Raw genomic sequence first — 13928 nt, forward strand, 5'->3', positions numbered from 1 at the left:
ATAGGACTCAAGGCTAAAAGCCTATCACCGACCAGCAGTCATGGAATCATGAGCTATCATAGTAAAATAAAGCCTTTGTTCCTTAATATAGTGGAGAGTTTACAGCAAGCAAGAAGATGTATAGAATAGCATAGCATTGAGTCAAGGTTGGACATTTGCAAAATCTTGTGAATGATATGAACGTTTTCTGGTAATATGCATATCAAAATTGAAATCGGCAAGAGTAATTCACAGGTTGTTCACCTAAGATTTATATTTAAAGAATGAGTGGGTGCATATTGTCCGTGTAAAATTCAGTGTCATCTGAGTACACAGAAAAATTAAAACTGAGCTTGTAGATGATGAACACCAGTGGAAGCAAACATCCAAACTGAATAGTGTGGAATCAGGGATTGACCTGAAAGGTATACCACATTAATTGTTAATTGTATGTGAGGAAATATTACCTAAGGTGTTCATGGAACCGATCTGTTGAAGAAGCCAAAACTGCCCCAAGAGACTTTCCCAGATGACCGATGCCACATCAGTTAACTGTAGACTTTTCAGTGGCAGCCACTCAGAATTGCTACTCCCAACCAAAGGCCTCTCGGCTGGCATCCTGCTGGGAAAAAGTTCCAAGCCAACTCCTAGCCACTCAAAGTCCCCCCCCTCCTCCTCTTTCCTGACAAGGGTGTGTTAGGGTTAGGGTGCCATGCTCACTATGTCATCAAGGGGGATTTAATTTCACAGAAGTATCAGCAGAGGCCCAGCAAAGGTGGACCTGCCAGGGTCCTGTCCTGCCCAGCCAGCCACTCTAGGTGGCTGCATCTGCCGGTTGTACACTCAATCCTCTATGTAATTTTCAGATAACATCTGAAAGAGTGAACCCTTTACATATTTTTGGGGGTCTTTTGGAGCATGAAGCACGACATGTTAGCAGTGTAATGTCACATGGGTGAAAGTCAGTTCTATGAAATCTGCACTTCAGGTGTGTATAGGACCCATATAGGACCCAATGTGACCCATATAGTTAGATGTGCAATTTAACTATTTGTCCTACAACATTGTGCCAAACTTATTTCAAGAGAATGACCTGATACAGTAAGTGATGGACAGCTAAAAATCTGGACATAAAGAGATCTATTGACATCTCCCAGTTTAATGTGCTGTGTGTTGTATTTGAGGGCACTAACATAATAACCAGCCAAGGTTTCCAGCCATAGTTCACAGGAGGACACTGTGAATCCTAAGGGATTTTTTTTTCACGAGGAATTGTGTATGGAAAAGCCATGAGTGAGACTTTTCACTTTTTGAACAAGTTTAATGTAAGAAAATAAGAATTCCTGCTTCATTTCTTTTAAATCAAAGGTGGTTTGCATCCCCAGGGTGTAATTAACTGGGAGCCTGCTTGTTGGGATGTACTCATGTGGCCTGAATGTTTACGACGAGAGGAAAGTGTGTGGTTCAGGTCAGAGCAAAGTCACCAAGGGGTAATTGGTGTAAGTTGTCAGCCTATTTCATCCTGATGGGAAATGGCTCCCTGACATCACAGGAAAGTCAGTGTTTTTGTTTTCATTACATGTGAATAGAGCAAGGATCACAACCTGCAGCTATCTATAGTTGCACAAACTGCTCCTTCTGATGAATTCCCAATTTATGTACACACAAAAACTAATTTAGTATGCACTGGCTGTAATTACAGTATTATGTAATAGAGAATTTTCATGGAGCTTTCCAAATATTGCCAAGAAATCCCAGCAGAAAATACTGGCAGCAGTATACTTAGTCATGACTGCTTATCAGATGGTCGAATAGTTTTCCCCACAGCTTTGCCCAAGATTTGTTTTACGCAGCGAAAATGCAGTGAAAGTGCAATAGTCTGATGTAGGGAAATAGGAAGCATTTAAATCTCTCCTGAAACCTATTAAATCTCATGTTTTATAGAGTTACAGACCATGTGTTTCCCAAATGTTGAAGACACCATTCCCTCCCTGCACAATGCTTAATCATCCTCAGTCTTCAAACCAAGAACAAAAACAGGACACACCTGTGGCCCATAATAGACATCCCTGCCCCTTGTGCAGTGCTTAAGTGAAACTCACGTTCTGAATCTGCCCACTTGTGTGTCATATATCATCCGATGCTCTTACGTTAGAGGCAGACAGGGAACTATTTCCAACCTGTAACAGAACCTTTGTGTCAGAGGAGCACTGGAATGGCTATTAGAGCCTTGACAGGGCCACAGGCTAGACTGGGATGAGAGAATGGCTAAGTCACACTGACAGGAAATGGATGGAAAAGAGCTGCAAGGAGGGTGCTTATAAATGCACTTTAGTGGGCGAGTGGGTGGGAGACGAGTGATTTTAATTTTGCTGACAAATAATAGGACTTAGGCTTTTCAAGTATGCTGTATGATTTTTTATTCCGATGGCCTTTTTTAGGATTTGTTTATATCCCTAACTTTTGCCCTCTTTGGCAGCCATAATGGGTTTGTAGGACCATTCAGTTGGAATGACGAGAACTGTGCCACATGGAAAGTGATTCCACTCTTTTTATAGCTTGAGTCTTTATGTGCATGGTGAGATTTGCTGTACAGTCAATAAGACAAATGATCAATGACAAAAATGATAATCTGTCGATCTTTGTATTCCAAACATGCAGCTCTTTGACTGAGTTCAGGAGCAGAGAGCACTTTTATATGGCCCTTATGGTTCTCTTCCACACTTCTGCTCACCATGGTCCAATAAATATTTTACTAGGGTTTAGTGGAACATAGTGCTGTATATTAAATAGAAGTCAGATCGAAGGCAGAAGGTTTCTAAAGCATGAAAAGCAGGATTAGTATTCAAGTGGCTTTATAAAACCATATTAAAGTGCCATTAACTTTTTGCTGGCCTGACTACAAGCACAGAAATTTTTTTTTGTACATTTTTCAAATGTGTCTTTTGGAAACTTGAAATGGATGAGCACTCCCCCTTCAGACAATATTAAGAGTTTCGTGAACCAGATCTAGAGATCCAAGGTGCTTCCTTCCTTGACTCGCAATCACAGATTGCTGTCTTTAATCAAGTCCACCCCCAGCTGGATTTAGAAAACATAATAGAACAAGTGAAAACTAGCTTAGTGGGTTTAGTCTGCCTCTCTCTAGCTTCACATGAGGCTGTGGTGCTAATTTGTATATGGTCTAACCCTTCGTCAAACCTCAGACTTCAGCACCCATGGCCACTGGAAATGTCCTGGAGGTTTGTGGGAGTTATTTTAACCCAAGAATAGAGAAACTGTTGAGTCAGTGTTTAAAAATATGCTTGTGTTTTTTTAATATAATCAGAACTACAGTTCCTAATTTGAGATTTAGGTTTAGATTGATAAACAATATAGTTACCGTTTTGTTGACATAGGTCTGAGGTTTACAAGGAACATGGTTCACAGAAACTCAATACGTATATATATATATATATGTACATGAAAATGTAAGCATCAAACAATAGACAATGGATGTCAAGATTTTGCTCTCAAAAGCTCTAAATTCACAGCATAAAATGTCTAAATTGCCCCCACACCCTTATAATTTGGTAGCCAAAAAAAAATGTGATAAGCCACATAAGTAAAGTTGTAGAAATTTGCTTTTCTTTGTTTTTCAGAAAAGTTACTCGTCCTAACTGTTGCAACCAAGGAAACAGATGGCTTCCTCCGCTTTATGCAGTCTGCAAACTTTTTCAACTACACTGTGAAGGTAAGACTGTTCTCATGTTCTATAGTTTGTCCAGAAAATGTGCAGTGTGTCCCGGCTAATGATACTAAACTCACACACATACACCCACAGCCAAATGTTTTAAAGACACACTGATTGGGCCTATTAAAAGGGAACAATGAAGTGCAACAAGCTGCAAAAACATCCATCTTAAAGGGACACTCCTCATTGTGTGTCCAGAATTTCCCTCTGTGGTCAAAGCAAACAGTAGAAAATGCTTTGTTTTGGTACAGAAAAGTGTTAGAGCACCACAAGCATTCGCGTGGTGCTCTGCCTCTATGCCTACTGCACCAGTTTGTATTCCATCCCCTGGAGACACATACTTACTCGTACTCATGATTATTCTTGCGAGGGACCTTTCTAAATTAGTTAATGTTGTCAATGCCCTGTTATTCTTTGCCTTGTTATATTGTTCCTTCGGGCTTGATGTTCACCCATTTCTGTACAGCAAAACCAATGAGACTACAATAGTAAACAAAGAATAACAGGGACCTGACAATTTGACGACACTGCAGATGCTACCTCAGTATCGTAGGTAACTCAGCCCATGTGGATTATCATTGTGAAGCTGCCTTAAACTCTAAGGCTCTCACTCTTTCTGCAGCTGTGTGCGTTTTTCATTCACAGCTGTGTTCCAAACCAGTAAGACTGTGGGGGAAAAGTCTGCCAGTAGAGTAACATAATTGCTCTATTTTCCAAGGCAGCTTCTTTAATCCATTTTATTGAACCAACTGTAATTTTCTTCTTTTTTTAGCATTAGTGGACCCATCTTAGTCTGCTCAAATTTATGAAAGCTTGTTGAAATTTCTTGTCTATTGGAAGTCAAGTGAAAATTTTCCTCCCGCCGGGAGAATCCCAGAATGGGTTTGAGAAATCAGAATTGAAGACTAAAAAATGAGTTGGACTCTACAACTTGTCCATCATGTGTCCTCAGGTGTTGGGAATGGGAGAAGCGTGGAAGGGTGGCGATGTGGGTCGCTCTATCGGTGGAGGGCAAAAAGTCAGACTACTGAAGGAGGCCATGGAGGCTCTGGCTGACCAGGAGGATCTTGTTGTCCTTTCTGTGGATAGGTATGTTAACAAACAAATATATTTTTTAGCTTTTTTTTTGGTTTTATGTAGTTTGACATGACAATGTGACTTTACTGTTTTCATGGTAACTTCAGACCAATGACACTGTACCTTTCCTAGATTGTTGAGAGCATCTATTCGATAGTGGAATATATCTCAAAGCCTAAATTAATCCTTGTTTGGTGATTCCTACAGATGGATTATTTAAATATTCACTGTCTTCTGTGAAAGAGTGATATCAATGAGAGATCACATTTTCTATGTTAAAATGGCGAACATATCAACACTACCAGCACAAGAGAAGTAGTTCAGCTTTGATTTGAAATATGAAGCATTTCCATAGCAGGAAAGGGATGCAAAACACCTTTAATTGCTGTGTAGATATATACATTAGACATTAAACAAATTTTCACAATCACAGACTATAATAATTGCTTTGAAAGCAAGTGAGAGGTGTTTCTGCACAGTTATGTAACACTAAAATGCCCTCATTCATGTAAAGGTATTATTATAGAGCATCGCCAAATATATGAGGAGAGTAACTTTCACATGCAGGTAGCTGAATTATGAGTTTCAAGGCCAATGGAAAGTTTTACTGACTTAATGTGAGTGGTTTAGAATAATGACAGCTTTGCATGTCATATTTCCTCAAATAGAGCAGAAGATGATGATACTTACTGCAGTGTGTCACATGAATAATGATAGCTATAATTGCTGTGCAAAGTTGTCACACCCTTGAAACAGGTAATTGGAATGCATTTTCCTTTTTTTTTTCTTTTAGAGGAAATGATTATAGTGTAAGAAACTGCATCTGTACTTCACAGAAGATTACGAGCCATTCAAGTATATTTTAAAATCTCTAATCCTGCCGGATCACCTGGGCTGTTTTGACAGTTTCGGCTTCTGATTCAGTCACAGCCTTACATTTTGTTTCCTGTATGTATTTTACTTACTGAAAAGTAAGAGAAATTGAAATTCATTCACTGTGTTGTTGAGCCTCTCAGGATGTAATTGCCAAAATGAAAAGAAAATGATTGCATGCAATTCAAAAGCAATATACCTCAAACGGAGACCACAATTGCCATTCACAGCCAGAATGTTTTGGGTGAGTTGGCTATACATCAGTCACTCTGTGCACATTTGGAATTAGCAGATATTTGTCATGTGTATAGTGATGACCTTTGAGCTTAAAACTGAGCCAATTAGGGAGGTTACTTTATTTCTAAACACAATCCATGGAGGTCCTCTTACTCATGTACAACTTTCAGATAGGTTTTTGTGGGTTTGATGAGGGTTAAAGCCAATACATCAATGGTAAAAACCCAATGGAACAATGGCATACAGAATATAAACAGTGCAGTGTGGAGGGTTTGGTGCCTCATTAAACATCTATTCAAACATGGGCTTTTAGTGTTTAGTGCTGTGTTAAATACTGGAAGAGGACACACATAACTGTATTACATGCAGCAGGATATTCAATGAAGTTTTAAACAGCGCTGGCTGCTACTTTCCAAATATCGATTCAATTCAGTAGATGAGTCTTCCATTTAAAGGGGTAGATTCTTTGAGGCAGGGTTGTATGAGGTACTTAGTACTATAGTTAGTGTATTACTCACAGTAGGTTGTGGTCAGCATGCCCCAGTTTGGAGGAGCAGGCAGGAGTCCCGGCACAGACGCAAAGCAATGCACTGCCGTGGATGGGGGCAGCAGCAAAATGTATTTTCAAAAAAGGTCCACCTAAAAAATTCATGTCAGTTTAAGCGTACATTATATTTAGAATATTCACCGCTTAACCTTGCCATCCGACAGCCATTTCCAAGGGGAACTTAAGCCATTCTCTCTTTCTCTTTGTCTGCTTCAAAGCCACCAGACTCCACTGACAAAAACAGTAATTTAACCTCAGTTTTCTGTGCTACCGCAACCTTGATCAATGAACTAACCAAAGTCATGCAATAACACAAGCAAACTTACTACTGACTAGCATTTCCATTGTTCCACAGTATAAAATTACTGCTTTTGTCAGTGGAGTCTGGTGGCTTTGAAGATGGCAAAAAGAAAGAGAGACTCGCTTCAGTTCCCTGTGGGAAGGGGTGTCAACAAGAGATGTAACGTGGTAAAATATTCTACATATAGTGTACACAATGTATTGATATTGTTAGCTGGCCTTTTTTTAGGTTGCTAAAATATGTTTTGCTGCGTCCCCCTTCTGCTTCTATGTATTGCTTAGCATCCGTGCTTCTGGCTCTACAAACTGGGAGTAAAAATCCAAACTATCCCTTTAAATAGAGTTTTAAAACCACTTCTAATCTTATACAGACTTTTACCTTTTAGTCACGCTTAAAAACCAAGCCAAAGTATCACAGTCACATCATAGTTTCAGTTATGTTATAGAAGCAAAGCAGTTTATTGTCCCACTGCAGTGCAGTTAATTAATCATCTTAGACACCAAAACAGGCAACACCCACAAAGAGAATGTGAAAGGGACCAGATCATTCCCAGGGCAGATTATTATTTATTTTCATCTAATTAACGTTTTTTAACATTGTCATGAATGTTTTGTCATGGGTTGCAGATACATTTATACTGCAGCACTAACGATGATTGATGACTTAACAGGAGACAGGGGGCATTTGTATGAACATGTGTTGGCCAGATGTGGATACTGTAGCGAGTACAGGCTTCCACCCTATGTTAGACTTCCATTCCTCTCATTACATGCCTGACTGAGGTGGTTCACATTGTCTGAAGATTAGATTACATTCAACTTTATTGTCATTGCACAGAGTACAAGTACTAAGGCAGAGAAATGCAGTTTAGCATCTAGAAGTAGCAGAAGTTCAGAGTAATGTGCATTGTATAAAGATAATATAAACAACTGCAGGGAGTGTCTTTTCCTGCAACCTTATATAAACTAGTATGTACAATACACAGACACGTCCAGAATCAAAGCCACATCTAGAAGAGAGTGTTTTATAGTGGAAATGGTGTCACCAAAATGAATCAGCTCTTTTACTGTTATGGACTTCACGCCTCAAAGTAAATTCACCAGAAACATCAGGAGTTTCCACATCCTAAAATATCTGCCCTTTGAGTAATAGCATGCCTTTAAACAAGTCACCACCAGCCTATGTAAAGGAGGCACTTTTTCCTCAATCTGTCACAAAACTCTAGACCTTACGCATGCATCGGCACAGTTAGTGTACCTTACAGTACTCCTGACATGTTTGCCTATTTAAATGCTCACTCATTAAGAATGTCCAGTGCTTATTTACATTTAGATTTCAATCTTTCTCGAGCAAGTAGAGGCTTAGGCTGTGTGTGAGATTCAAGATAAAACACACTTGTTCAAGAAAACTGTTACTGCCCCTAAAGGGGAAATTAATGATACTGATCTGTTATAATTCATCCTCACTCCTCCCTTTTAGCTATGATCTTATCTTTGCTGGGGGACCAGAAGAGATTCTGAGGAAGTTCCAACAAGCCAATCACAAAGTGCTTTTTGCTGCAGAGGGACTGATATGGCCGGATAAACGACTAGCTGAGAAGTACCCCTCAATACGCAGTGGCAAACGCTACCTCAACTCTGGAGGTGGGTTCCAAAAATTCAAAATATGATGAATGCTGAAATGCTGAAATGTTTTGACCTGGTGATTCCTCCCTGTCATGGCTGTGTCAACGCCTTGTTTGGAAAATGCAAAGGTGACCTTCAACTAATCAGCCCAAAGTGTCACCTTTGACATATTGTTACATCTCTTTAAAGAGGAACCCCACACTGCTTTTTGCACTCTACACACACAATCACATTGATTCTTGTTGCAATTTCTCTACACATATTGTGTGAAAATTGTGTGTGTCTGTTTGGATGTGAAAGTTTGGTTCAGCTGAATTCAGTAGCCCTTAAATGTATTTTTACTTCTGTTTTACACGCATACCTGCAGTGATTGTGTAATGGGCTCTGTGGGCTGCCAAAATATGGGTGACCTACAGTAAACTGTGCCTAAACGCATCCTGTTTAGACACAGATGGTGCTGCTGCTGCTCCAACGTGCTGTTCGCGCCATGCCTCCTGTGTGGAAGTGGTGTTTCCCTGACCCTACAGTGACCCTGACCAACCCTTAACAACATGTCTAGCTTTAGTCTGAAGATTAATCATAACCCACTCACGCATCTGCACAGAATTAATAATCCCAAATTTGTGTGATGTTACCTCTGTGGGTCAATATGAGACCATGCAAAAAAAAAAAAACAACTTGCATGATGTGAAGATACTTTTAAGGTTAGTGAGGCAATGTTGTTGCTTCACAAACTCAAAGTTAAGTGAATTTATTCATAGGTAGTCTAGAGTTTGAGTAACCTGGTCGCAAACCCATAACTTATTTTGGTGGGCTTGAGTTCACATATTCCACCATCGGCTGTCTAAGTTTGAAGACTTGCAGGTCTAGTTGGAATTCAGGGGGGTAAACAGCAGTGCGCCCTCAGTGTTACTGGTTGAAAGAGTGGAGGAGCAACTTCAGGGAATGTCAACAGACTGATGTTAGTTTTAAAACATAAAACCACAGGACTTTTATTATCATCTCCTGTAAAATGGATGTATATTTTCCCTGTGTACTGGCTCCGTGAGGTATTTCCTGTCCAAGTGGACAAGAGGTGACAAAAGCCCGTTCATGTAAATATTGACTGCATTCTTCCCTTTCAACCCTTTTTGACTCTAGATTTTTGACTCTCAATTTTGCATTGGCACGCATCTACATTGCACTTGAATGTGTGTCTAAGCATGATGTGAAAGTGGCATTAAGTACACAAAAGATGGTGAACGAGGAAAAACGTTCTTAATATGTGCAGACATTTTAAACAAAGGAACAGCTAGAGTATGTTCTCATGCATAATCCACATGGCATGGCCAGCTGCATCCTGCCGGTTCTTCAGGACAGAGAATTACTACTTTCCCTGTGGTCATCAGTCTGGTCTGACCTCCCATATTGGAGCCGCGCTGCCTCAGACTGATCAGAGACTGTTTTTAGCATTCATTGTCATTGACATGACATGTGGATTTGTCTTGGCCTCCAGAATGTGCCACAGTTTGTATAAAATTGAAGGTTTTGTTTGTGTTCCTACAGCTACCGCCCAAATGACCATTGGGAAATGGTTTATAGCATCTGGACACACACTACTCACAGAGAGTACAGTGTTTCAGGGATGGATACAGTAGGGTTGTGTTTGTGTGTGGCTGTGTGTGTTCATTTACAACTTAGTTACTTTACATTTTCAACTTACTCGCAAAATCAAATGATGGTCTAAACGAGGGACCTGACACCAGTGGGAAGTTTAGCAAAAACTGTAACTGAAATAGTTTAACAGTCTGTCAGAATAGACACATATCATCATCACAATAGCAAGTGCTTTTGTTTAGTAACACTAAACAAAAGCACTTGCTACTAAACTTGTTTAGTGTCGCCTGTCTTGCAGCTTTGCAGTCAGAATGTGACTGTGTTTTCCATTAGAACTGTGCAAAGCACCTGTGTGTTGACTATAAAACCACCATTCTGTGGATAAACTACCAAGAATATAATTTGAATAAAAAGTCACGATTTCCCGTTAACTTTTTCTCACTCCAGACATTTAGATTATGTCATGTCTATCCATCGACTTGTTTACAGTGTCTAAGGCTTTTTTTAAATGATGGGATGCTAAATGACCAGCAACAAAGCCAAACCCTGCAATCTGTTACTGTGGTCAGTGTCCTTGAGCAAGAGAGGGAAAAAGCAGAGACGGGAAAACCAGAGCAGAGATTGCCATGAGAATGTACATTTAAAAGAGGGTGTGAGATACTAGCACACACTGTTCCAGAGGTTCTGTTACCAGTGAGCTGTGAGGCAGTTATAACATATAGATTGCTGCTTTCTTACAGCCCTTTATTGCACTCATTTCTATCTACAGACTGTGGGAAGAGACAGTCCCTGCCCATTTGTGTGTTTAGGATTATTTCCAAAAATCACACTTATGTTAGACCAAGGAGCCAGCAGATACGGCATAATTGGCACCAAGAGTTGTATATGACCTTGTAAATGTCTCTCGGCCCCACACTTTAACACTGGATATGTGTCTCACACTGTTTATTACCTGCAGGTGTAATCGGCTATGCCCCATATGTAAACAGAATTGTTTCACAGTGGAACCTCCATGACAATGATGATGACCAGCTCTTCTACACAAAAATATACTTGGATCCTTTACAGCGAGTGAGTATCTTGTGTCATGACCAAAAGCTGAAATGAAAATACATCCTTAGAAAACATATCTTGGATGACTGAGACGTTCTCTGTGTTTTCGTGTCTTTCAGCAAACCCTCAATATGACCTTGGATCACAAGTGCCAGATTTTCCAAAACCTGAATGGAGCTGTTGGTGAGAAATCACAGATCACAAATCACATAATTACATTTCCTGCTAATCTTGGTATAATAACTGTCAAATATGTTAAACTCAGTTATTTAAAGCCGAAAAAACAAAAACTGGAGTACTTGTCCTGCAAGATTTAGATCTGTGCCTGCTCCAACACAGGTGAATGTAATCCATATATATGAATGTTAAATATAAAAATAATCCTTGGAGCTCTTGAAGCTGCTTGATAATAAGGTGATCATTTAAATCAGATGTGTTGGAACAGGGACAGATCTAAAACATGCATAACAAGGTGTGGGAAACACCGCTGTAAGCTATAAACCTTCATAGCTCTAGCTCCATGTGGTAAGTCGATTTTCATAACCTGGCCTGACGTGTCTCTGGTTCCTCTTGTTGGCAGATGAAGTGCTTCTTAAGTTTGGAACAGGCCGCGTAAGAGTCAGAAACACAGTGTACGACTCTCTGCCAGTGGTTGTCCATGGCAACGGAAACACCAAAGTGAGTAAGAAATCATGGCCTCAGGCTGACTTAAAATATAGTGTACTTGTGGCACTGCGTAGATACTTACAACTTCATCTAGGACACTGGCATTGGGTTGAATTATTGAACTCTTCTTTCCCTTCTTACACTTACAAATGAGGCTCATTTGGCCCATGCCTTTTAGATTTTTTTTTAACTAACATTAATTAACAAAGATTTCATTTTAGTTCATAAATTCCCACACATTCAGGAAATATACAGTACATACTGTTCCTATGATACTTGCCAGTAACCCTGACCATAAAACCCTGCTCATTATTTAGTGGAGGCGAGCCTCTGGCCAAAACTAGGCTGTAATTCCTCCGTGTTCCCTGTGTGTCCCTTTTTTTCTTCTGGGCATCACTCTGTACATTAGAGTCAAAGCAGGATGTCTGTATGACCGACACCATCATCACTCTTAGTTTTTTTTCCTGGTCTTTTTTCCTCCCCCTTCTTTTCACAAGTCTCGCTCCACCACCAGCTGCTTGTCTTTTGTCTTCCTTGGTAGTGAACCAAATCCACCAAACTGTTGAGTCATTCCTGCCTGGGGCCTCAACATCTGGAGGTGAAGCAGTTGTAATGGTAGTTGTCCTACCAGTGGTCTAAATTGGAGCAGCCTGGATAGATTTCCGACCATTAGTTTATTAATACTTTCCAGTTATCACAACAAGTTCAGTGGTTACAAATACACAATCAGTCAGTCAGTCAGCAGAAAGAGATTCACAAGCAGCAGTGGGCTGAAACTATTAAGTTTCCCATAAATTTGAACCATTGTGCACACTAAACACAGAGCAGCCATAATTATGATGATAACATGCTTACATTTATGAAGAAAACTGAGAAGAAAATCAGTAATTACAGCAGACTGTCAAGTATCAGTTTCATTAGAAGAGACGTTTGCCAGATGAGATAAAATAAGTTGTCACAGCGAGAAATAAAAAATATGTAGAGCTAAGACAATATAATAAACATACATAGATGTAGCCCCATGGTGTTTAGTCTTACAAGTTATTTCATGTGTTGATTCTATCCTATTCCAAGTTCCTACAATAAATCAATGGACTGAATATCCACACTCGTATTCCAAGATGGGATATTCCAAACACATCATGATGATATAAGGGAGCGCAGCGGAATCACTAAAAAGGGAGTTTTATGCTGATATTAATGTTCTGTAAACAGGGAGTCACCTGCTCTGAATTCTTTCCTTCACAGATGTACTTGAACTACTTGGCCAACTATGTTCCCGATACATGGAACTATGAACATGGCTGTAGCCACTGTGATGACGATATTGTGGACCTGTCTCAGCTGAAAGTAAGTACTTCAAGTTCAGCCATTTTCCTTCTATTTGCTGTCCTATTTAGACCATTTTTAAAGCGCTGCTGTGGAAAGTTTGTATTGAGCCACCTCCCTGTGGACATAGGAAAGGATGAAACATTGCCTGGTCTTCCAGCATGAACCATCCATCAATGGCTGTTTAGACAGTAGGAGTGGAGCCAGGCTTGTCCTATTTCAACAGATAAGCCAGACTGTTGGTGCTGCACACACTCCCTTTCCAACAATAATAGGTTATGTGCCCGTTGGTCCTTTTGGACCCTTTTAAAAGAGCACAAGTGCCAGGGGAACTACTTGGGGAAAAAGGAAGCTCTGCACTGCTGTGGTGCAGGATATGGCTTCTGGGGTTTACAGAAGGGCTCATTTAAAGGGGTGTCACTGTCGACCAGTCTGCCTTTTAGTGGGCTTCTCAGTATGGGTTTTATCCACAATAGTAAGTTATAGTGGTTACGCTGAAAATTTGTCACGGAGTTCAGCCAAGGCTGGCGATGTATAGACAGCAGGAATGCCAGGCGAAAGGAAATGTCTCTGGCTGTGTGGCCGCGTCTGTCAACAGTGTTCCCAAACTTTACTTCTCTCTTTGCGGGCATATTACTGAAGCATACACAAGTTCCCGTTAGTATATTCCCAGGAATGAAATAAAATTAAGGTCTATACAAACTGCATACTGTCTGTCACAAAATGTAATACTAAGACATGAATCTATTATTATTATTATTATTGTTGCATTTAGTGTCTTCCTGTAGGCTACATTGTCCTTTAATACCTTAACTGGAACTGATTCAGTACAAACAGAGCTACATGAAAGGAATCTCAGTTAAAAGTTTCTCTCAGCGACTTTTTATAATGAATGCAGAGAAACAGTACTTC

General features: G+C 40.0%; 1 protein-coding gene across 1 annotated transcript in view; it reads left to right on the top strand.

Moving 5' to 3' along the window:
• plod2 (procollagen-lysine, 2-oxoglutarate 5-dioxygenase 2) overlaps nt 1-13928 on the top strand; it is a 29676-nt gene that overhangs the window by 6193 nt on the left and 9555 nt on the right. Inside the window, exons 2-8 of the mRNA XM_070853070.1 lie at nt 3621-3712; nt 4665-4801; nt 8227-8390; nt 10927-11039; nt 11141-11204; nt 11602-11699; nt 12936-13037. Coding sequence (XP_070709171.1) covers nt 3621-3712; nt 4665-4801; nt 8227-8390; nt 10927-11039; nt 11141-11204; nt 11602-11699; nt 12936-13037 — 770 coding nt within the window. The remainder of the gene's footprint in view (nt 1-3620; nt 3713-4664; nt 4802-8226; nt 8391-10926; nt 11040-11140; nt 11205-11601; nt 11700-12935; nt 13038-13928) is intronic.

Source organism: Pempheris klunzingeri, chromosome 21 (assembly GCF_042242105.1).
Source record: "Pempheris klunzingeri isolate RE-2024b chromosome 21, fPemKlu1.hap1, whole genome shotgun sequence".
NCBI lineage: Eukaryota > Metazoa > Chordata > Actinopteri > Acropomatiformes > Pempheridae > Pempheris > Pempheris klunzingeri.